Here is a 24,360-nt window from a genome sequence, read left to right on the forward strand (position 1 = left end):
CACACGAGTGCACACACATGCACACATACACACGCACACACACACACGAGTGCACACACATGCACACATACACACGCACATGCACGTGCACACACACAGGCACACACACACACACACACACCAGTGTACACATGCATGCTACTTGCAGAGTAAGAAAAGCATGGTCTTGGGAGGAGCTGTAGGCAGGGTTAGGATTTTAAAGGGCTTTGTTCTAATCCAGCCTTACGTCATTTTTTCCCTACTTTTTCTGCCTTCGTAGATGCTGTGCTCCCCACTTAGGCAGGGACCCTTATCAGCTAAGCAAACTCCTACTCACGGGTCAAAACCCATTTCATCATGTTCTTTTCCATGCCACACTCCAGAAAATGCCTCCACCCAGGGCAGACATCCTCACATCTGTTTTTTCCACTATACCCAGCAATCACTCTGAAGACTTTCTTGAAAGATAGGATCCTAGACGGCTTTGCCTTTGGGGTTGGATTTCCACTGTCCCATCTTCTCCTCAGTGAGTGTCTGAGCTGGGTCTGTGGTGCTTTCTCTCTTACCCGCTCATTCTTTCATCATCATACAACTCCTCCTCTTACAGGAAGCCCTCCAAGACCTGGTTAGTTATCTCTCCCGTGTATTAATTAACCTTTATGTCTCTCCAATTTATCAGGGACAGGAAAGCTAGACTGCAGCCTGCCTTTCCCGCCTCTGCTCTCTCCATATGCTTAGGATACATCCACCTTGCCTGGGACACTCAAAGTTGCCACAGGACCTAACACACAGAAGGCTGCTGGGAGCTTTAGTGATAGACAGCAGGCTTCCCCACTGGTGTATTCCATCCAGTGTGGGAAGAAACCACCTTTGGGGGTAGACTACCACCTCAAAGGTGTCCCTTCCTTGACACTTCTACAGCCCTTGTGGGGCTCCAGGCGAGGCAGGAGCGCTGCTTTCTTTCCAAGGGGGCTTGAGTTGTCCCTTTCTCTGCAGGAATGGTAATAGAAGTGAGGAAAGAGACATAACCGGGTGCCTGGACAGTAACCCTCACCTCTGCTCCCCCTAGGTGGCCCAACCTGGCCAGGCACCCCAGGACCAGCCCCTGTGGACACTATTGGAGCAGCACTGCCACAAGACCACAACTCCGAATTTTTCAGGTATGCATTCTTGCCCAACCCCAACCTATCCTGCAGTCGTCCTGGGACCTGAGGGGAGCCCTGGAGCTTGGACAAAGAAGCACAGTAGGATAGCACACAAAGCCCTGGTCTCTTCATTGGGGTCTTTGAATAGTATCCTTCTCCATTAGAACCATGGGCTCTTGATCAATGACAAGAATTTGGACAGAAAGCCTCTTCTTGCTCACTGTCCCTGCCTGGACACCTGAAAAAAAAATCGGCTAGACAGGTGTGTTTGGGAGCCCAGTGAGAGGATGACCGACCCTTCTGCTTTCAAACTCAGTCAAAAGGCAAGACTAGCAGAAGGTGTAAAAACATCTCTGGTTGCCGTGGCTACAGGCATCACCCCAGTATGATCCTGTGAAACAGCAGCCAGGCTCTGGGCTCTGACCCTCTGAGGTTTCCAGAAGCTGACTCACACAGTGAGGGGAAGTGCTGCTGAGTTGCATGCTTTAAGGAGACATTTCTAGGGCCCCATCCTCTCTCCCGGACTTCCAAGGGGCTGTTTCTCAGAAACAGCATAGAAAGAGGACTTGGGAGGATGAGAGTGTCCTGTGGCTCAGAGTCCATCAGGGATTAAGGGGACAGGAGTGCTGGCCAGCCCTGGACATCCAAACACAACCCCAGGAAGGCATAAATGAGTTAAATCCCACTGCCTGCACCTCTATTGTGTTGCTGTCCAGAATTCAGCTCTCAGAGTCACAGACCAATCTTGTCCCAGCTCCTCCATGGAGCATCTGTGGGGATTTGGGCAAGACACCCGTCTATATGAATTTCCTAGACTACTGAGACAAAGCGCTGGACTTGGGTGACTTAGTGGATTCAAACTCATCTTCTCCCAATTCTGGTGTCTGGAAGGGCATGGCTCGAGTTGGCTCGAGTTGGCTCGGGTTGGTTACCCCAAGGCCTCTCTCTGGCCTTTCCTGCCCTCAGGTCTTTCCTCTGAGAGGATCCGTCCCACCTCCTCTTCTTAGAAAGGCCTCTCTCATATGGACTGGAAACCTACTGGCCAAATTACATTCATATTATTTGAATCACCTCTGTAATGACTCCAGACCCAATTAAGACCACATTCTGAGGTACTGGGGACTTTGGATTACAGTGTGAGAATTTGGAGGGACAGCACTCAGTCTATGTTTCCTTTTTTCACTCATTAGAGTTAGGGTTTCAGTCTCTCTAAGAGGCACACTTTGGCAGAGGGGACAGACAGCATGGGCCATGGCTAGCAGACATAGATGGGACCAGAGGTCCCTTACTTCAGGAGTGCCATCCCTTCCTGTACATTGTCATTGGAGGAGACACTGCTGCTCAAAGACACCCTGGCCTCTCCCTGAACTCCCTGCCCAGCTCTCTGTTTTAAAAGGTGACATAGATGCCCCAACCCCAACCTGAGTTGAGGGAGAAGGTCCTTCTCTTGGACACCAGCTCTCCCTGCCTAATTTTTAATGCACCCGAACTATTTATACAAAGTTTGGTTGAACAATCCTTTTGACTCATAAGATAAGAGTTCATTGTCTCACAGCGAAGCAGTCTTGGCATCGCTGTCCCTTAGGAGTTTATCGCCCACAAAGCCTCACCTTGCTTCTTTTGATTTTTGAGGTCTTTTGGCTTTTCATGTTGTTTTCATCAGAAGTGGGCTGTGACTGTGGCCACCGCTTTCCAACCTGTGCTTCTCTCTAATAACTGAGAGTGAACGTTTCCCTGTGTCATTAAATATTCATCCAGAGTGTCGCTGGTGACGCTGCCTAGCAGCCACTGTGAGGACACAGCATCCATCATTAGCCAAGGCCCTAGGGTGGACACGGGAACCATTCGGGTGCCTGCTGGGCTGCAGAAATTGCTTCTGTAGTCCCCACATGGAAGCGGTCTCTTCCCTCATGTCCACTAGTTAGGAGAATGCCGAATGACTAAAATGCGCAAAACGAAGCAAAACGAAGCTCAACAACATTCAGAGAATCTTCCGTGCAGGAAAAAAAAAAAAAGAAAAAAAGAAAAAAGGGAGAGGGAGTGACAAATGCAACATTCAAGGCGGTGCTTCCTCTGGGAAGGCGGTCATGGATAAATACGGGTATGACTGGTAATATCTGCTCCAGATTGGGTGGCCAGCTCATTACGGTACCCTGCTATACAAAGGCCTTCATTAAAGAAAAGACCATAAAATAAAGTTAGGCCGTGTGCATGTGGGCTGATGATGACAAGGGATGGTAAATCAAAGACTATGACCAATTGTGCTGTATGCCCCTGTGGTCCAAATAAATGAAAACATCCACATAGTCAGGAGAGCAATTATAACTTCCAGCAAGCCTTTGATGGAATATTCTTATTTTCTTCATCACACATGCATTTGCATATATTTGAAAAATGCTAAGGAATTATTAGGAGGCATATCATTTATTCTATTCACAGACAATATAAGGGTCTAAAGGCATCCAAGGACTCTCTTAAGTAACTTTCCAGTCCAGGGTGCATGGATGCTCACACAGAAAGACAATCATGGGTGCACACACAGAGAGGCATAGTACTATTAGTTAGAGGGGCAGGAAGTCTGGCCGGGGAGACAGAACCCTGAGTTTTCCTCAGCCCTATGATGAAGAAACTTGTTTGTTTATTTTTTAGGGTTTTTTGTTTGTTTGTTTTGCTTTGTTTTGTTTTTTCCATGTAATGGATCCCATCTCTGGAACACTCTGATGAGCGTTGGGGACTCTGGGGGAAGTTAGTGAACAGGCTTGCCCACCCCTGGAGCCTCAGGTAGGAAGAGTTGGCTAAGTCCTGGTTGGTAGAGCTTTGGGTGAGACGTAGAGCAGCCCCTATAAATAGGGAAGCATCTGGAACAGTAGGACAGAAGAGATTAGACCACAGCTGCATGCTCGCAGGAAGAGAAGAGAGGCTGCAGAGCTGCAGGGCATTCTAAACGGTGGGCAGAGCATGGCCGACTCACAGAGGGCTCAGCCAGCAAGAGTGAGGATGGGGGCGGGGTTCACCAAGTGTCTTCTTAACAGTGCCAAAGACACTGGCTCCATCCTGGAGGCTATACAGAGATAATCATGGAAGTAAGATAATATCGCAATCGTAAAGTCTTCTCATCTTCCCTGTGAGGGACATGGGAAGCCAACTGAGGCGCCTCAGAGGAGTACAGCTGGCAGGTGGGGCTGGGAACTGGCTCTTCCTCCTCTGTGTATCCTCCTGCCCAGTGCATGTGTGGGGCAGGGTTATCACTACAGGCCTTTCCTGGTCCATTTGTTGAGTATCAGGACACCATGTCACCTCCTCTGTTCTTAGGCAGAGTCGGGAGAGACATGGCCTGGAGCATCCTTCAGTGTCATGGTTTGGGAGAGATGTACCACACCTCACTATAACATCAAGAAGAATATCTTATTGCTTGTCCTTAGCCATCCTTAAATAGACTTCCTGGCTTCACAGTGTTATAGAGGACAGCCTCTCACAGAAGCAATGGCTGTCCTTATAAACTTTGTTGTCCGCTTGGTACTCGTGTGGGGGTGGGGTATAAATGAGAGCATGCGTAGTTTTGTCTAAGCACAGCACTCTGACAGTAGACTCTGCGGTGCTCTGTGGGCCTGTTTAATGACATGGATGGGACTGTGTCGTGCATGTATCTAAGCTGGCCTGTCACTACTCATCACCACCATAGCTGTATCAGTGGCGGCCGGAGACTTGAGACACTGAGTAGCAGAAACACATTTCTCACCCCTGGCTCCTCAAGACAGAACACTCCCTGACATCTGACACACTCCCCTGAACCTACTCTCCAATGTTCCTGGAATCCACATATTTTCCAAATATTTGTCCTTTCATGCCTAAGCTTGGATCTGTGATAGAATTGACCGGAAGCCCCAGGAACCTTCGTTTACCCACCTCTTCCTCTATACTAAACAAATGGCCTCCACCTTGCTTATATAGAGACAGATCTAATCTAAGGAAAGTGTTCATTTACCCATCTGCCAGCATTAAAGTGAACTACGAAGCCAGTTGGCTTCCCTAGGTAACATCTTGAATCGTGTACCAGTTGTGCCCTTAAATATGAGATTATGAAGAAATGCTGCCATATCCTGGGGTCCTAGAGATCTTAGATATTCGTACATTTAGGGTGCACAGTAGCTTTTGGTCCTGATACTGAAATTCTGTTCAGCAAGCAAGTCACCCAGACCAACCCCTATTCTGTAGAAATCTGCAGGTAAAGAGGAAGAGTCTCAGGGGCTCACTGTCTCCTTTCTATGGCATGTGTCTCCTGAGCCAGAGCTCTGATGAGGAATAAAGTCACCCTTTGAGTTTAACTTGGTTTCCTTCTTCTCTGTGCTACGACAGTACATGAAGGACCATCCTTTGCTAGTGAAGGAGATTGCGTCCCTGCGTTGACCGACCTAGCCAGTCATGGTCTGACCTAAGGCTCTGCCAAGAATTGGACCAGGGCCCTAACTGTCCATCCAGGAGGCAGAGGACAGATCTATCTGGTAGCTCTGCATGTCTCCCTGCCGGTTGGAGAGAGTCCAGGGCTCAACCTGGTCTTACTGCTCGCTCACTCTCTCAGGAGCTCTCTGGCTCTGCTTGGGAGTGACAGCACCATTAATATGGAGGCTAGGAAGATGGTACAAAGGCAATGGCCTGTCCTTTGCCTTTCCCCACCTGGAGCACTGCCCTCTTTAGGGGGACTTTGCCTTCACTAGCACCTGGTCCCCAATGAAGAGTGAAGGGGGACGGGATTGGTTCTAGAGCCTCTTACACCCTGTCCACAGATGCTCTGGACTGTGAAGGAACGCACATGCCACTGATGGAGAAAACCCAGGAAGACTCTTGCCTCAGGGAACATGGCAGAGAGGAGAGAGGCAAAGCAGAATCCAAACTGAGAGAAAGACACACACACTCGGGCAGGTTCCTCAACCTAGGCCCCTCCGTTTCACAGGCATGGAGTTACAGGCCCACCCTGAGCACTCTGAGACAGCTAGGTCTATTCGACTAATTCCCAGGCAAGAATCACGGGGTGGGGGTGGGGGGTTGGGGGGAGCAGTAGAATCTCTACAGGGGTGCTCACTCCTCCGTTCCTGCTAGTGGGGAACACTGGCTTTTCTCCCCTCCTCAGAAGGCCCTGCACAAGCCAGGAGAAAGAGAACTGTCTTGGTCTCTCACTCTATCTGGTGCCCAGGACTCTAATACCTTCAAGTCTTCCAGATAATTTTAATTAACTTCTTCCTAGATATCCTCATCTCTCCGCTGGTAGCAAATCTGCCAGTGTGAAACCTGGTGTTGTCACAGGTTCCTGGCTCCTGCTGAGAGCCATCTACCTATTCTGTATTTTCTCCATCTCTGTTAGACCCTCTCTGCAACCTTCCGGGACCCCTTCAACCCATTTCCATCCTCAGGGCACAAATCTGCTGCTGGGCTGACTACTTGCCCCTATCCATCTCTGATGTCCTATTTTGGGAGAATAAATTTCTGGGTCAAGAGCAGACCAACTTTGGCTGGTGATGGGTGTGGATGGCGTGGATCTCCTGCAATCCCGAGGCCTGAGACCCTCGATCCTCGGAGGGGCTATTTGGCCACCCCAGACCCGTAGATCGCCAGCTCCACGGCCATTCTAGGGACCTGTTGGGTCGAGAGGGCACCGAGGACCGCGGGCCCGACGGGGCTGAAGACAGAGCCCCGCCCCCGACTCTGCCATTGGTCGTGGTCGAGCGGGCGGCCTCTCAGCTCCTTGAGCCCATCCGCTTCTCTTAGCCAAGGTCCTGGGTGCGATCGATAGCAGCTCCCCGAAGCTGCGGGGCTGGCCGGGGTGGGCGGGGAGGAAGCTGGACGCTGCACTCTCTGGCCGCCCCGCGTCGCGCCCGCTCCCTCGCAGCCACGCGGGGCGCGCACTCCCACTCCCTCCGCGCGCGGCTCCGGGGCGCAATGGACGCAGCGCTGCTCCTCAGCCTGCTGGAGGCCAACTGTAGCCTGGCGTTGGCCGAAGAGCTGCTCCTGGAAGGCTGGGGAGCTCCCCCGGACCCCGAAGGTAGGCAGGAGGCGAGAGAACTAGCCGCACGTGGGCTTGCTCCGCAGCGGTCTCCTAGCACAGGTCTGAGTGGCACCCCGTGTCCCGGACACCGGACACCCCTCTGAGCCTCTCTGTGCTCCCTCCTGTCTCCAGGTTCCTACTCCTACTGCAACACGACCTTGGACCAGATTGGGACCTGCTGGCCCCAGAGCGCGCCCGGAGCCCTAGTGGAGAGACCTTGCCCCGAGTACTTCAATGGCATCAAGTACAACACGACCCGTGAGTGCCCCTCGCTTGTCGCATTCTGGCCTCTCAGAAAGGCGGTTCAGGAAGAGGGGAGGGCTCTGGACCTTGAATCGGACACCTACCGAGGGCCTCTGTACCCCGAAGCACTTACTTCGGGGACTCTGTAAATGTGGGGGCACACCTTCTGCCCCTAACTCGATGGTGCTTCTAACCCAGGTTAGGCGATGGCTCAACCAGAGTTCTCATGCTACGTTTGGTAAGAGCTGAGCAAGAGAGTAGGAAATGCGTCTTCCCCTTAGGGGCAAGCTTCCCCTACACTGTTTGTTTAAGTGCCTGATGTGCGTCCTTTCGGGCTTCGTTTCTGTTCATACAATCCTCTCCCATCTCTAAGGCGACGCAGCATATAGATGTTAAGGCCCCTGTCCCGTATCTACGTTGTGACTAAGGGGATCAGACCCTACTACTGGTGATGAGAGATCACGGGGGGTGGGGGGTAGGGAGACGAGATGAGTTCCTATATTGGGAAACATACTGAGCCTAGACTCCGGGAAGCCAGAGGAGATAGGGTATCATCTTTTCCCCTAACCCCTGGATCTTGCTCACTGAGCTGGTGAATCTGGAACCCTGGGCAGCATCACCTCTGTTCAACCTCGGGCAACTTGTGGTTTTGGATGAGGTCCACACCTCCACTGCCCAGAAAGAGCAGCCTGTAGCTTCCTTCCTCCTGGAGAGCCCCTTGAGAGCTACACGCTACAGGGAAAAGAAGAGGGAAGCAGAGGGTAGGGTGGAGGGGCATTCAATCTGGGGTTTGTGTCAATATGCGCATGTCAGTACAAGTGGAAGCCAGGGTATAGGAGTCAGCACTAAGCTCTGTGAGGTTGTGGGTGGCAGTGGCTCGCCCACTGGACATTCTCACCTGTCACATGCTAATATGGCCCTTATGGCAAGCTGTTTGTCTACAGCCCTGACATCCTAGCAATAGTGTCTGAATTGTGATCTATCTCGTCCATCAACACATACACATGCATGTCCCAGCTCTCTGAAGGCAAGGAGACCTTCACCTTATAGGTACTTAAAGCAAGGCCACAGTGCCTGCAGTGGGGCCAGGCTAGGCTCCCTGGGCTCAAGGAGCAGCCTGCTCAGAAAAGGCTAATACTGGATGCTCCTAATAAAAGAAAAAATGGAGGTAGAGGAGTCACTGATGAAGGTTTCCCTGTCACCCGAGAAACGCCTGCTGAGCATGATTAAAACAGAGCTCATTGACAGGTAGTGAGGATCCCGACCCAGAAGGGATGCAAGAAATGCCTTCAAGTTCCCTCCCAGGAGTAACTAATGACCTTGTATTTTTAGGATGTGGCCTCTGTGAAATTGGGCCATGGAGATCAGGTACCTAATTCAGAGGCACCAAGACTAAGGGTCATACAGGGCAAAGGGGCATGACTGAGCCTGAGGAAACTCAGAGGGAGCTCTTACCCTGTTCCCTCCAACCAGCCTCGAACCCCACCTACCCAGCCTAGGGCCTGACTCTCTCTCCCACAGCAGAGCTCAGCGCAGCATCATATAACCAACTGCTGAACCCCTACTGTGTGCCAGCCACAGCCTCTGTTCTGTATTGAGGCTACCCTTGCACTTGCAGTAGACAGAAGAGTGCCGAGCGGTAACTGCCCTGCTTCGGGAAAATCAGGGAGTTTATAGGAAGAAGGAGAGGCAGGGATATCGAATACCAGACCCCTCTTATCAAATCAAATGGGGAGCTGACAAAAGGGTCAGGACGCCGCTGAGGTTGGTAAATGTGGTGGCAATTAGCCCTCGGTGTCTAATGAACAATTTTCTTCATTTGGACCAAAGTGCTGCCTGTACCTTTGCTCCTGAGCAACACTGAGCTGGGGGTGGGGTGCTGGCTCAGAGAGATCCCTGGAGCTGGGAGGGTATGGAATTCAGCCCTGACTGGAATAGGGCTCCTGGCAGCAATGGAAATACCTGACAGATGCTCCTCCTACCTCAGACCAGCCCAGCACCTTTGCTGCCTTCAGCTGGCCTTTTCAGTGGGCTCCTTCTTTAAACAGAGAAAAGCGCTCAGTGAGAAGCCTGAGGGAAGAGTTCCCTAATCCCATCATGACACAGCCACGCAGTCTCCTCCCCAATCCCTGTCTTCTCAGAAAGTGGATAGTTCTTGAGGACAGGAAACGCTCTGTGGAGATGGTAGTGTCTGCAGAGGGGCTTGTGGATCCGCTGAGCACAGACGACCTGGCACAGAACCTGTAAGTGCTAATCGCTGGCAGGTGCCAGAGTCACCAGGAGAGCCTAGTACCCACGATTCCACTCCTGCGGCTCCCTAAAGACCCATGCTGCTTTCAGACCCTGGTTGCAGAGCCCAGGGGTGGAGCACAACTCTTATGCACCAGACCAGGCAGGAAGCCGGGACCCTGGTGCAGCAGCCTCAGGACTGCACCGTATCCAGGAGAGACAACAGTTCAGTTTGCAAGGAGGACCTGAGAAGGCTCAAGCCTCTAAGTCTGGAGGGTTGGTGAGGACTCAGCCGTCTCAGCTGCACGAATGAGGCAGGTTTGGGTCAGCAGGTGGATATAGGATAGGTGACGGTGTTCCAGGCCAGAAAGCCATAGGAGGCCTGTGGATGGGGTGTGCTTAGTGCCTGGGCGCTATGGAGTGTTGTTATTATATGGGATATAATGGGACGAAAGGTAAGAAGACCAGAGAGGGGCACGGAGGACTGAAGTTTCACAGCACTGCAAGGGGCTTTGTTTTAGCTATGGGAGGGAGCTTGAGCAGGACTGGGAGTAAAGAGGAGGTAAGCTGAGGTCCTCTCTGACAGGGGAAGAGCGGTAGGAACACTGAGAGCCCTTTGATGGAGAGGAGGCTTTGGGAGCAGAGCGGGATTTCCGTGTAAGTGGCCTTGGATGCTGTAATTAACAAAGAGGAAGAGGAAATGGCAAGGGAGCAGGAAATGCAGAAAACGGGGGGCTGGCTTTGAGACATTAAGGGGACCTCCGAGCAGAGCCATCCAAGAAGCAGCCGTCTGGGTAGCAAGAGCCCAGGAGAGCACCAGGGCTAGGTGGGGATGAGGTACGGAGCAGCTGTGGGAAGATGTGGGAGCAGGTGTCAGAGAGCGTATCAGTGCTGTCCTTAGTCTCCTGCAGAGAGTATCACCAGGTGCCACGACCAACAATGGCCAAAGGAAAGGGACTCAGGCAGGGTCACGCACCCGAGTCCATGGCAGAACCACCTTAGAGCCCGTGTCCCCTCCACTACACTGAGCCCTTGCACACCTGTCTTCCCAGTTTACTTCCCATGCCTAGAAACGGAGCCTGGGGTTATCCTCATGCTGCACACGTGGAAACGGAGGTTTGAAAGTCACTTATCTCCTGACGGAGCAAAGATCCGAAACCTAGGCCTCCAGGAAACGGCTCTGCGGGACTAATCAGAGAAGGGCTTCGTAAAAGGGATATTGGAGGGCTGGGTGTGGTGATGTGTGCTGTGACATGTGCCCTCTCCAGCATGCATGTGCATGTATGCAACACACACACACACACCACACACACACACCACACACACACACACGCACACACATACCCCACATGGTTATCATAAAATTAGGAAAAAGAGACCGGACATAATGAAGACTATTAGTTCATACAGTTAATATACACCAATTAAAAACCAGGAACAAAGGGTGCTGGAGGACTTCTGGAGTCATGGAATTAAGGGACTTAATTATTTAAGATTGGAGGAACCAGCCAAGAACATAGGACCCAGTGGGAAGACCCCTGCTTTCCCTGGGTGGTAGATGCCACCAGCCCTGACCACCAGCTGGCCAATGCCACTGCTGCTCTGTCTGGAGCTCATCATAGTGGTCTCTGGAGGGAGGGGCTTCCGTCTACATTGCAGGCAGTCTGACGGGTAGGGAACGTGGTGATTTCTGCTCGCTTGCTCAAGCTCTGACTGCCAGGAATCCCACGTCTCCAATGAGAGGTGGATCAGTCCCCCCTAGACTCCCCAAAACTAAGTTCAAATCCCGGGCAGCTAAAACCAATCCAAGCATGTCCATGCATGATATAGTCCAGAGTGACCCACCATCCTTCTTGGGTCTCAGGTTCCCACCTACAGGGAGAAAAGAAGTGGATTTCCAACAGCAGTTTGCTGGGGAGATGGCACATACATTCATATTACTCCATGCCCCCAATTTCAGAGCTCTCTGAGCCTGTGGATCTTGACCAATATCTCCAAGTATGCTCCCCCACTGCTCTCTCTTCCCCCTCCCCTCCCTCCCTTCCTTCTACATCCCCCTCTTCCTTCCTCTCCTTCAATCGCTTTGCCATCTCTTTTCAACTCTCCGCCCTCCCCATTTCTTATTATTCCCTCTGTCCACAGATCACCTGCATCTTCCTGCTCTCCCTGACCTGGCCCCTCCTTCCTTCTCCACCATGGCCCTGTGGCTTCCTGTGAAGTCCCTCTGCTTCCCTAGGATGTAGTCCATCTTCCTTCGGTAGCACTGATCTCCACCATGTCCTCCTTGTCCCTGTCAAGAGGGAGCAATGGGGACAATATGTATTGAGGCATCTGTGAGGCAGGGAGAGAGGGGATATCTGCTTTAACTAACCTAAGGAGAAGACCGGAGCCTCACTCCCCATCCCCATTTAGAACCCATTCTAAAATGAAAACACAACCTAAGAAGCACCCAGGCAGAGAAACCTCCCACCAGGTTGTGTCCTTGGTCAGGAATCCTCTCTTCAGCATCACGGGACAGAGATGTCAAGAAAAGTTGCAAAGCAATTGGCTTCAGGAGCCCTAGACTGCTTATAAACCAGACTGGAACAGTCAGAGATTGGGATAGGGGACATAGCACACTCTGGGCCACGCCTAGCAGACTTCCTGAAGGGTCTCAACATGTGGCATGTGGCAGTTGTGGAGGCTGCAGGTCGGAGGGTACAAGACAGACCGGAACCTCTGGGGCAAGGAGTTAGATGCTGCAGATCTAGGAACTGGGCTGACTCTGTCCTTGGGGACACATAGTCACCCCTAGACTCTTTGATTTTCCACAAGCAGGAAGTTTCTGATGTGTGACGACTGTTTTCCTGCTGAGAGAGAGGGAAGGCAGGATAGGTTCCCCCATCACATTAGGTGTGGAAACATAGTGAAGGAGGAAGGGAGAGAGAGCAGGTGTGGAGACTCTCTGGCCACCAGTACTTACAACTGTCCACGAGCCTCCAGGCACCTTGCCCTGTCACTTCAGGTAGGAAAAGACCAACCATGGTCTAACACCCATTCGCTTTGTGCCGAAGGAGCCCAGAAGACAGAGAGAAGTCTGTCCTGAGGTGAAATAGCAGTGATGGCTGCCAGAGCCAGTGGGAGGATGGAGAGTAAGTTGGGAAGGCTTCCTGGAGGAAGTGTTTCACTGGAGCTGGAAGAACTGAGGCCGTGATGTGTCATATAGTGAGAGGGTATGCGAGTGGGAAAGAGGAGGCGTGGAGGTGCTGACAGCCTTCATTCTTGCAAGACACAAAGATGCTCACTGACTGACCATAGACTGATGGTGTGGGCCCAGGAATTCTGAAAGGATGCTGCTTGATTTTCAGCGTGTACCATCTGAATTTTTGTCCAAGGTCACTGGGATCCTTGGCCTGTCCTGTTCCTCTCCACTATCATTCCTTGTCTTCCCTTTGACTGCCACCAGCAACCGAAGAAGTCTGGAGCCCAGAAGTCCTTCCTAAGAGGACACCTACCCTCCAGCTCCCCAAAGGCCCTGTTCCTAGTTGTGCTCAAGTTCAGTCATTTGGGCCCTGCTGACCACCTCCAACTATGTCCCCCCAGACAGAAAGGTGGTATCTACATAGTACCTGCGGAGGCAGAGGGATGCAAGGAACCGGTTGAGATGTAGGAGGCAGCCTCAGTGCAGGGCTAGGGTTCCCTGGCGACCGGCCGCCTCCTGATTCTTTTGCCTTAGTTCTCTTTCCTTTTCTCATTTTATTGACTTTTGTAATTTCGTTATTGTGTGTGCGTGCTGTGGGAGGTGGGGGCACTCACCAAAGCTTACATGTGGAGATCAGGGGACAACTGGATGGAATCGGTTCTTTCCATGGGTTCCGGAGAGCAAATCAGGTAGCCAGGCTGCCCGGACGAGCGTCTTTATGCTTCGATCTCTCTTCCTGCTCCAGTATGTTTTCATTAGCATATGCTATTAGTGTATTAGTAGGCTTTTGTTGTTGTTCTTTTGAGGATATAAAAAAATTATGTTCTGTTGTTACCGTTCCTCCTCCTCCCTGTCCACTCTCCTGCCTCCAGCAACTCCTTCTCAACTCCACGTCATACCCGTCCTTCCCTGGCCACCCTGGCTCACACACCTTCCTCAGCATCTCCTCCTGGTCTCCTGTATCACTCTACAGTCTGTGCCCACTCTCAAAGTCTCTCATTTACACTCGCACAAACAATAAAAAGGATGAAGTGTGACATGTTCATCTTTCACTTTATTCAACATAATGCTTTCCAGATCCATCCGTTCTTCCCAGAAGCTGGTTTCATTTCCTTGCTATTGTTGGTACTGTGCTCTTAGTTCTCTTATCTGTGTGAAGGGAAGACACTGACTTCATGAAGCTGTGTCGAAGTGGAGAAGGAACAGAGCTTGTGTCTCCCCATGTTCTGCAGAGAACAGTCACCAAAGGGCAGGAGGAGAGGGGAGCAGACGCGATCTGGGGCCTAGAAAGAGGTGTAGCCCTGTTTTAGGCATGAGGGGGGACACCTCACACCATGGAGGTTGGCATTCTGAGATGGTGTGGTCTCTCTGCATGTTGTATTGGAAGGAAGCAGACTGTCCATCCCACCCGAGTTTGTCTGATGTCCAGAAGCTGCTATGAGGAGGCAGGCTTTCGAAATGCTGCTCTGTTGCTGAGGGGTGGGGCAGGGCCTTGCAGGCACAGGTACTACTTCAGCCATTACTTTACGAGAGCCTTGGGTTGAGAACCAGGCCTAACTCTCCTCATAATGGCTACTTGTCTTTCCTCTGGCATGCGTACCCCCACATTGGACCTCCATTTCTGCGCTTTAGGAAGGTCCCTTTTCCCTTTCCTTTCTTGGTTTCAGAATAGCCTGTGCTTCAGGGTCCCCAACTCACCACCTTTTTAGTCTCTTCCCAGGCTAGCATCTTGGCAGACCAACATCACGGGACACAGGCGTTGCTGGGATGGCTGGAATGAGAAGCAGAGGCTCAGGCACCATGTGGGGGGCTCTCCCGTAGGTTCCTCTCCTGAGGAAGCAGTGATGTCCACAGTGAAGTGGATCTCACTCACCCCTTCCCTCCTTCATGGACCTAGAGTGACCACCATCAAATTGCTCAGTGTCTTCATAACTTAGTTTCTCTATTGTCTCCTGTGAGTACAGGCGGCTGTCCCAACTTGGCTCAGTACGGGATGGTAGAACATGATAAGTAAAAAGCTCCGTGGAACTAAGAAGCTTTAGGTCCAGTGTAGACAGTTAAAATGCAGAGAGTAGTGTCCACACAGCATAACAGCAATGGGGTGGGCATCCTCTGGCCATAAGTGTCATAGGCAAATGACTCTAATGAGGCCCTTTCCAACCCAGTATCTGACTTAGGCAACGGCAGATACCGAGACCTTCAGTCTAACAACCTTTCTGATCTAGAACAAGTGTGAACAAGTGTGAACATCCCAAGTTTCTCAGTCACCTGCTTCCTAAGGGCTATGGTAAGACCAAGCGAGATGTGCAAGGGATCTGAGATCCAGTCCATCCTGACTGTGATGTAGCATCATTGGGCTGTACAGACCACTCGGCACACCTCATTTGGGAGGCTCAGGGAACTTTCTGTTAGTATCATGACTAAGTCCCAACCAGCCAGCTCTGGCTATGCCTCCTCAGTGGTCTCTTCAACAGTTAGTCACACCATACACCACCCTTGCCCAGGCTAGGCTGTGGAGGCTAGGCTGGGAGACGTTGGATAGACTTTAGTCTCACCAGGCAAGAGAATGAGTCAGTCAAGATCCAATATTTCAGTAAAGAAATGGTTTTACCCAGAGCAGCTGGACTTCAGGGGACAGAGAGATTAGGGTGGGCTATGTGGTCCCTAAGGCGTTTACTTCTCGGAATGTGGTCACTAGGAGTCTCACAGCCTGCAGAGTGGCACAGTTGGTTGCAAGGAGCTTAGGTGCAGTGGGGAGGGGGGCGGGAGCCCCTCTCAGATAAGCCGGCTCTATGACATCTCAGGATATATTCCCCAGGGGAGGCCCAACCCTGGGGAACTTTCTTTTCCTCTTTGATCCAAAATAGACCAAAAGAGGGAAAAGTTTATTTCCCCTCTTAAATTCTCAAGGAGGTACGCACTGACTCGGTTTCTAATGTGCTCCCCTCAGAGCAGCAAAGACTGTTTCTGGAAAGTAAAAAGTGCTTCCAAGGGCTAGCCATTTGAGACTGATGCCCCCGCCCCTCCCCCAGGACAGGGGCTTGGACTTTGGTGACTGAAGTTCCACCAGTAGGGTTGGCCTGTCACTGGATGGGTGAGAGATTTAGTTGCCTCCTGCATGTATATTGCTGCGGGGTGTGGTAGGGTTCAGGCATCCAAGGTTGCCAACTCTCCTTTTGGCTTGCACTGAGTCTGTCACGCTTTGAGTTCCCCAGTAACCTAGGCAACATCAGCAGCCTTGGTCCATCCCTGTGTGTTTAGCAGTGTTCAGCATTTAAGAAGGGGCCAGATGAGAGGGAAATGCAGTCCTTACTTTAGGAGATCTCTGCCTGAAGATAAGGGTTCTCACTGCAGGCAGCCTGTGGGCTGGGTGAGAAAGAAGGGCCTTTGAAAACAGGAATCAGCAAGAGAACAAACCTAGCCGAGCATGGACCAGGGAGAAATGAACAGCTGGACGCTGGGGGTTGCAGACAGACACTGTACAAACTGCTAGAGGAACTGGACTGACCATAGACTTACGGGGCCAGGAGCTCTCCAAGTTCTTACCACCTACGGGAATGGTGATAGGCTTTGGGTTTTTGCTGTCCATGGTGCTGAATGGTTCAAGCCACTATCTGACTTCTGTAAGTGTCACGACTAGCCAGCCTCTTTCTCCCTACCATCACCTGCCCTCCTTATAAGTCTTTTCAAATAGCCAGGGACAACATCTCTCCTCATCCCAACACAACCTTACTCACTCTCCTATATCCAACCCGTCTCAGGTTATTTCCCAAATGGTCAGTCTGCTCTACATGGTCCTGATCGTATGAGTGAGGATACGAGAGATAAAGGTGGCAATAGAGAGACTATTTAGAAGTAGGGATGCTTTGAACTATCAGAATGGTTTCATGCTCAGCATTCAGCAAACTAGAAAGGCCTCTTAGTAAACAGAGAACTTACTGAAGATCACAGCGGTATTGACGGGAAGCAATGGGAATGACTTTTTTTTCTGGGAGGGGAAACCAGAGAAAAAGAGAAAAGACTTGGCCTTGGTCATCTAGCCTCCCAGAGACAAAATTAGAAATAGACGATAGGCTCCCATCCCCCAGTCAGGCGTCGAAACCACCTCGTGTGAGTCTCTGAATGGGAAACTATTAGCAAAGCAGTGGCACCTATAATGGGGAGAGTCGGTTGCTCAGTAGTCCAGTGTCACTCTGGGGATCCCCACCTGTAGCATCCAGACCCTAATGCCCCTGGAAGGACACAGTGCACACCGTCAACATTGATTCTCAGCAGGTGCACCTGTGTTGCTGTGGGAACAGGTACCCGCTGCACTATATCTAGCTCCACAGTTCTTGCCTGGACATCTGAACTCAGACTGTATGTGTCCATCCTCCTGTGGTTTAAGGGGAGGAGGGAGCAGGGCTCCTCCACTCTCCTGTCCAAGGCTGTGCCTGAGGGCTTGGTGCCCTCATTAGTTGTAGCAGACAGATCCCTCAAAGAACAGGCACATCTGTCTTCCAGTCTTCTGGTACCCAGTGTTGATAGCCAGAAATTCATCCCCAGACAGCATCGGGCCCCAGAGGGAAGTCCTCTTCACTCCCACTTCCCACATCTCAGACAATGATTTTTGGAGGTTTAGCAAATCTAAGTCAGTTCGATACTGTCCACATGTCCTCAAAGTCTTGCTCTGGGGTAGGGGGTGGGTAGAGCGTGGCACACAGTGGCCCCAATACAAACCCTGCCTACTTGTCTGTCACCAGGGAGCTTAAGTCCAGTAGCAAAGGAAAGGACTAGATTCAAAGTGACAGAGCCCACCCTGAATCATTGCAAACGCTCTAAAATAGATTTTTTTTTTTGTTTTCCAAACCACAGATTGTGTGACAATAATGGACCATGAAATCGATTTTGTGGGTCATGACTAGCATTTATGTATGAAACAAACAGATACGTTAGAACTGAGTAGAATGGAAAAACATTATAGCTGTGGTCAAACTAAATTTTGCTTTGTGAAACTGGATCCAAGCGCCTCACGTGCACACAAGCACATGCGTGCACACAATAACACAAGAATGCCTGTGTTAATGGAATCCAAGGGCAATGAAAGGTGAAGCGCTGTGTTCCGAGAAGTGAGACTCTCGAGAAGAGGTACTTAGAGGGAGAAGAACGAGGGCGTCAGTTCTACAGCACTGAGCAGGCCCTGTGGAGGCGACAGCATCGGGCTAGGTTGAGGATGAACAGGAGTTTGCTGGAAAGCAGAGAACATGCAGAGGGTCTCAGGGGCTGAAGCACCATTGATTTTGGCATCTGCTAGGCCCCTTAGAGCAAATGCCAGCTGTGATTGGGAGGCTGGGCAACCATGGTGTCCAGGGTTAGAGACATCTTAGCGTCATGCCTAGAGAGTTGGACTTCACTCTTGAGAGCAATAAAGAGACACTTATTGTTGATTTTTTTCTAAGTAGGCATGGCATTTTATCATGGCCAGGGCCACCTTCCTTACCAACAGTAAGGGAGGTGTCCCCTCAACATGTCAGGTAAGAAATATATCACTGGATAAAGGAACAGAAGGGCCTTAGGAGTCTGGCTTTTTCTGCAGAGGACATCATCTGTTTCCCTTGCAAAGATTTTATCTTATGAGTATTTTGCCTGCATGTATGTCTGTACACCATGTAAGTTCTTGGTCCCCAAAGAGGTCAGAGCCAGGTATTGGATCCTCCTGGAACTGGACTTAGGGATGGTTGTAGGCCATCATATGGGTATTAGGCATAGAGACTCAGGTCCTCTGCAAGAGCAGCTTGTGCTCGTAACCACTGAGCTATCTCTCAGCTCTTTCTGATGGGGACTGAGCCCTGGGTGCTGGGGTCTCTTGTTGAGTGTCACAATCCTTTTGAGGCTGATCCTGACAGAGTCGGGCCTCATGCTGATGGCACTGGAGGCAAAGTTTTTGAAACCCTGAATTTGAGAACTCTAGGCATTCAGAGCACTAGATTAAAGAATAATTGAACTAATGGAATCTCCCCCGTTGTTTTCTGTTCTTCAACAAGCAGTCCTTAATAATCTCTTCTGTTTGAGTTCACTGTCATCTCAACGGAAGTGAGTTTCTAAGTAACTTAATTTTTTTTCAGAACTCACTGCTTCCAAAAAACAATCTAAAGTTTCCCCTCCAGCCCTATGACTCTGTGCTCAGAGCTATTTATTTTAATTAGCTTTATATCGTATATTTAATGTGAGCCAAAAAAGAAAACCCATGAGCCAGTAAGTAGAGCCCTGGTATAAATCATCCCCAAACAATGGATCATCCGGAATTGTAATCAAAGGGGAGGTGGGCTCTCTGCTAACAGAGATGAAGGGCAGTCACTTCGGAAAGGCTTTGGGGGATCTCAGGGAGAAGGCACCCCGCCTGCCTGGAGGGTGTTAGGGTGAGTTACAGAAAGAGTGGCTTTGAATCTAGACCTCCAGGGTCAGAGCTCAGGTTGAAAGCTGAGTCTGAATATTTTTGGCCTTCATGCTTTGCCCCTGATGAAGCCTCAGCTTCTGTCCGCTGGACATGGCTCCAAAACTGTCCTACTAGACATCACATTCAGCTTTGGCGTGGATATGGGTTCTCCACACACATATAATATGTAGCGGCATGCCAAGCAGCCATAGTTCCCAGGCAGCAGCGCAACCCTGCACCCCCAAACTTCTGTCACCCCAGCCAGGCGGCCTAGAGGTCGAGCACACAAAACACAGAGCCAACCCTTGCCATCTTGGTAACCTCGACTCTCCCTGTGCCTCAGTGTCCTCCTCTGTAGAAAAAGAGATCAGAACAAAGACTGAATGGCAAGTACATCTTGTCCATTAGACTCAGCCAGAAGAGCATCCGGGTGGGTGGGTGGGCACACACGCACACACACACCACACACACACACACACACACACACACACACACACACACACGCCATGTGAGCGGCAGCGGCTATTGTGGGGATGCAAAAGGTGCTGTCGGGGAAGAGTGTGAAGCGCACACGGAAAATGATCGAAGAAGGAACAGAAATTGTTTGTTGTGCTAAAAGCAGCCAATCTTCAGCCATAACCCAAGACTCACAATTGGCTCCAGTTTTGTAGCAGAGGAATAAAAGAAAGAAGCCGCACAAAGAGCTAGTCGGAGTGTGTCTGCAATGGGCCTTTCAGCCACTGTGTAAGATAAAGCCCAATGTGTAATTTTCATATAAATGATTCACATTAGCTTTCAGATATGCATTGTGTTTTCAGGTCCTGGGGAACTAAAGAGTGTGGACCTTATCCTGCAGGTACCAGGGGAGGGATTTTGAGGTGGGAGCGTGACCTGACTCTCAGTGGTTGGCATCTTCTCTAGGGAATGCCTACCGAGAATGCCTGGAGAATGGGACCTGGGCCTCGAGAGTCAACTACTCACACTGTGAGCCCATTTTGGATGACAAGGTGAGTGTCCTGCCTCCCCCCACCCAGGTCCTCACACAGTGTTAGGACTCAGGCTGAGCACAAAGGACCTCATGGGCAACAGAGCCAGCCTTGGTGATACCCAGACCCACTTCTCTGCATCTCCTACCCTCCAGAGAGTAGCTTGGGCTGGTGGGGTGAAACACAGAAAGGGCACTGTGTAGCCAGTGCTCCCTGCAGCTAATGGGCTCTGTGAGCACTTTCTTTTTCCTTCTGTTGAGCCTTACTTTCCCCATCTGGCATTTTGCTTCTATCATTCCACGGAGAAACAAGTACAGGCTCACCAAGACCATCCCAACAGGAAGCTGGGCCTGCCTGGACCTTGTCACGCTGCACTGGCTCTTGCTCTGGAAACTGATTCAGTACTGCTAAAGGTCTAGCCTCCCTTTGCCATCGCGTTTAGTACTGTGATCCAACCCAGGACCCTCATACGTGTTAGGCAAACACTGTCCCTTGAGCTCCACCTCCAACAAGCTGGGCTTCATTTCTGACCCAAAGTGGTGTGTCCCAACACCATACCTCCCCTTTATTCACCAAGGAAGCTCTCAGTTGGTCTGGAGCCCTTCCTTAAATGAAATCCAAGTGTAGAGGACAGAACATTGGGCTCTCCCGAGAAGTGGAGCCACAGAACTCGAGCCCAGGTGTTCCATAGGGAAGCCTCAGGGGAGCATGAGCAGAGCTATCCAGCCTGGCTAGAAAGAAGCTCGCTCTCAACAGCCCTCTGGGCTTCCTCTATGTTCTCACGGCCCTCCTGGCAGTGAGACAAGGTGGACCGACTTGTATGCCACTTGAGTAGCATTCATAAGTGTTCTGCACTGTACATCTTCATTGCTATGCTCAGGGACCAAGCCCAACCTACCCCTCCGGACCTCCCATAGGTCACTGCTTCTAAGGCAGGAGGGAAGGTTGGTCCCATAGTACCCATGCTAACTAAGGACCATCTCACCCTCAGTTACTCTGCCAGCTGGGGTCTGAGCAGAGGTTAAACCCAGACGTGGAACTGTGGAGGATCAAGGTTTTAATCTGCATCTACAACCCTAGGGTATCTCAGAATAGCTCATGTCCAAAACATGCCCCTAATATGCACGTTGGAAGGCCTGGCTACAGTTTCTGTGAATGCGTGTGTGTTGCTGAGGACCCAGGACCACACACGCTAGACAAGCTATCTCTCACAGTCCTCAACTCCAGCCCTATTTATTTGTGTATGTATTTATTTATTTGTGTATGTATTTATTTAGAGGCATTAAGTCGTCCAGGTAGGACGACTTAATCCTCATCTCAAGTAGTCTGTCCTCCAGGCTTTATACATTTATAATAATAGAGCCACCAGCAGAAAGATCTAGAAGCCTAAGGATACTCAGAGACATCTTTTTTTTTTTTGCCCCAAGGTCAGGGCAGAAATAGCTGGAGTACCAACCCTACTCCCACATAGCCATGTCTCTGTCTTCCCATGCTTGTCTGTCTGTCCAGCAGAGGAAGTATGACCTTCATTACCGAATCGCCCTCATTGTCAACTACCTGGGCCACTGTGTTTCCGTGGTGGCCCTGGTGGCCGCCTTCCTGCTTTTCCTAGTCCTACGGTGAGTCCACCTCCACCCTGCTTCCTCCTTACCTTCGTCTCTCCCAGACATTGTCTCTTCCATTCTGGGGCCCGGGAACAGTGACTGGATTAAAAACAGTGAAGTGTGTTTAATCCAGGCCCCAGGACCAGGACCACCAGCCTGCCTGAAGGGCATAGAGCAAAGTGGGGGGTCACCTTGAGCTCTGGTCCAGCCCCACCCTCATCCCAGTCAGTGTCTTTCCCAGCTGGTCCTTATCCTCCTGACCCCCAGCCCGAGCCCCGGTTGAACCTGGCTGACCCTGACCTCGGTCTCCACAGAAGTATCCGCTGCTTGCGGAACGTGATCCACTGGAACCTCATCACCACCTTCATCCTGAGAAACATCACGTGGTTCCTGCTGCAGCTCATCGACCACGAAGTGCACGAGGGCAATGAGGTCACTTCCGGGAGCCTCAGACTCGGGGGTGCCTGTCTTGCTGCCTGTCGGTTCCTAGCCTGTCTCATGTAGTAACCCACCTTGGGGCAGACCTTGGGGGTTGCTCCGAGCTAAGCTAGCACCTCATTCCCTGCCCCCCGCCCCCGCCCCCGTCCCCGCCCCTATCACGCCCCTGCTCCCACCCCCGCCCCCCGCCCCGCCCCCTGCCCCTGGTCCCCTGTCCCCTCCCACCTGCCCCCTGCCCCCTGCCCCCTGCCCCCTGCCCCTCTTACAAATCCAAGTACCTTAGAGGAAAGGAGCTGGCACTAACCTCTGTCAGGGGTTTTCTTGCTTAATTTTCATGTAGGACTAAAGAGATTAATTTCCCCTCCACAGACTTGGAAAGTGAAGCTCAGATAGGCAAAGGTTACATTGTTGGTGTGGTGTGTCCACTCCATGGCCCCAGATGTTAGGGGTCCACCCTTGATTTGTGTCAGCTGTTATTGCAGAGTGTCCAAGTCACTGTCAAACTGAACCTGGAAGAGGGCCCGATCCATTCTCTGGCATACCTATCTCATAGAGCGCTCGCACACACGCACGCCAACACACACACACATAGCACTAGGTCTAGTTTGATCCTTACCTCAGCCTGGACTGAAGCCTGCCTCAGGGCCCTGCCTCCGGGTCAAGCCAGTGTAATGAGGTGTCAGGTAAGTGCCAGCCTCGATCTTGTCTGGCACTAACGAGACGGCACTTCACCTGGGAACAAGGCAGCTTTAGTATTTGGGGTTCATAGCCTCCCACCCACCAACTCTCTCTAGAAAAAAAGGGACAGCAATGAGATGGATCCAGGACCAGGGCTGGATCTGTAGGGTAGCGCTATGGGGCAGTGAGCAGCTTGGCCTAGAAGCAGTACCCAGGGAACAGAGGGCTAAGCCACATAAGGAGGAAGTAGGCCGCCCAGGGCTCCCCTCACCAGCCTGCTGCTGTCTCCACATTCCCCACATGCTATCACTGACCATAGATAACCCTGGAGAAAGCCAGAGATGTGGAAGCCCATGGCTTAGACCCTGGCTCAGAGGGGTCACGTGTGACTCCGGGCCAGTGCCTGTCCTCCCTACATCCATGCAATATGCTTGGGAACGTCTCCTCACTCAGAGGAACCGGGACAGGTTCACCTCTACTGATAGGTCACTCAATAGCGGTCCTGAGCACAGCCCCATTCACGTCTTCCTTTCCTCTCACCGCTGGGCAAGATGCCTACCTCGGGGCTTAGAAAAGTGCCTGGATTTGTGGAGGCCTCAAAACTAGCAAGAGCCTCCCCCATGAACCAGCAGGAGCCCCCTACCTCCAACTCAGTGTCCCCACCCTATTCTCTGGCTTGTTTCCATCACTTTCAGGGTGTTTGGTTTGGTTTGGTTTGGTTTGGTTTGGTTTGGTTTGGTTTTTGTGTTTTGAGACAGGGTTTCTCTGTGTAGCCCTCATTGCCCTGAAACTCACTCTGTAGACCAGGCTGGCCTCAAAATCAGAGATCTGCCTGCCTCTACCTCCAGAGTCCTGGGATTAAAGGCGTGCGCTACTGTGCCCAGCTCTTTTTCTTTCTTTTTAAGTGAAAGTTCAAAGTCTATCCCTAAATGAAACCCAGTCTGACTAGCTATGTAGCTGAAGGGACATTGAAAACTGTTCAGCCCAAGTCAGCTGGCAAAAAGCCAACCATTGTCTCTTTCTAGACTGAAAAGAGGTATCAGACACAGTGATGCAGGCCTGTAATCCCAGCTACTTGGGAAACAGAGTTTTATAAGTTCTGAGCAAACCTGTGCTACATGGTGAGTTCATAACCAGCCTGGGCAATTTAGTGAGACCCTATTACAAAATAAAAATATTTTCAAAATATCTTAAAAAGCTAGGGCTACATGTACACTCAGTGACAGAATGCTTGCCTAGCAGGTGGGGGGCCCTGGGTTCTACCCCCTAAGCAAAAGGAGACTGAAGAAGTTGGGGAGGTGAGGAGGTCAGAGACACATGGAAGAGGAGCTGTCTGGAAGTGAGCGTGGAAGTCTGAGCTACCCCATCGGGAGTTGGTGTTTGGAACCCTGTCCATGAGTGCCAAAGGTCGAGGTCCTGTGG

At 51.2% G+C, this 24,360-nt stretch overlaps 1 protein-coding gene across 5 annotated transcripts in view; it reads left to right on the top strand.

Annotated features, from left to right (window-relative positions):
* Crhr2 (corticotropin releasing hormone receptor 2) overlaps positions 1 to 24,360 on the top strand; it is a 44,067-nt gene that overhangs the window by 8,499 nt on the left and 11,208 nt on the right. Inside the window, exons 2-6 of one of the 5 annotated variants that reach the window (XM_028758352.1) lie at positions 1,049 to 1,139; positions 7,297 to 7,422; positions 20,154 to 20,239; positions 21,728 to 21,837; positions 22,137 to 22,254. In XM_028758352.1, coding sequence (XP_028614185.1) covers positions 1,049 to 1,139; positions 7,297 to 7,422; positions 20,154 to 20,239; positions 21,728 to 21,837; positions 22,137 to 22,254 — 531 coding nt within the window. Of the gene's footprint in view, positions 1 to 1,048; positions 1,140 to 6,848; positions 7,162 to 7,296; positions 7,423 to 20,153; positions 20,240 to 21,727; positions 21,838 to 22,136; positions 22,255 to 24,360 lie in introns of those variants that run through there. The other 4 variants (XM_028758353.1, XM_028758354.1, XM_028758355.1 and 1 more) reach the window with 4 other exon arrangements.

Source organism: Grammomys surdaster, unplaced genomic scaffold (assembly GCF_004785775.1).
Source record: "Grammomys surdaster isolate TR1022 unplaced genomic scaffold, NIH_TR_1.0 126197, whole genome shotgun sequence".
Classification (NCBI taxonomy): domain Eukaryota; kingdom Metazoa; phylum Chordata; class Mammalia; order Rodentia; family Muridae; genus Grammomys; species Grammomys surdaster.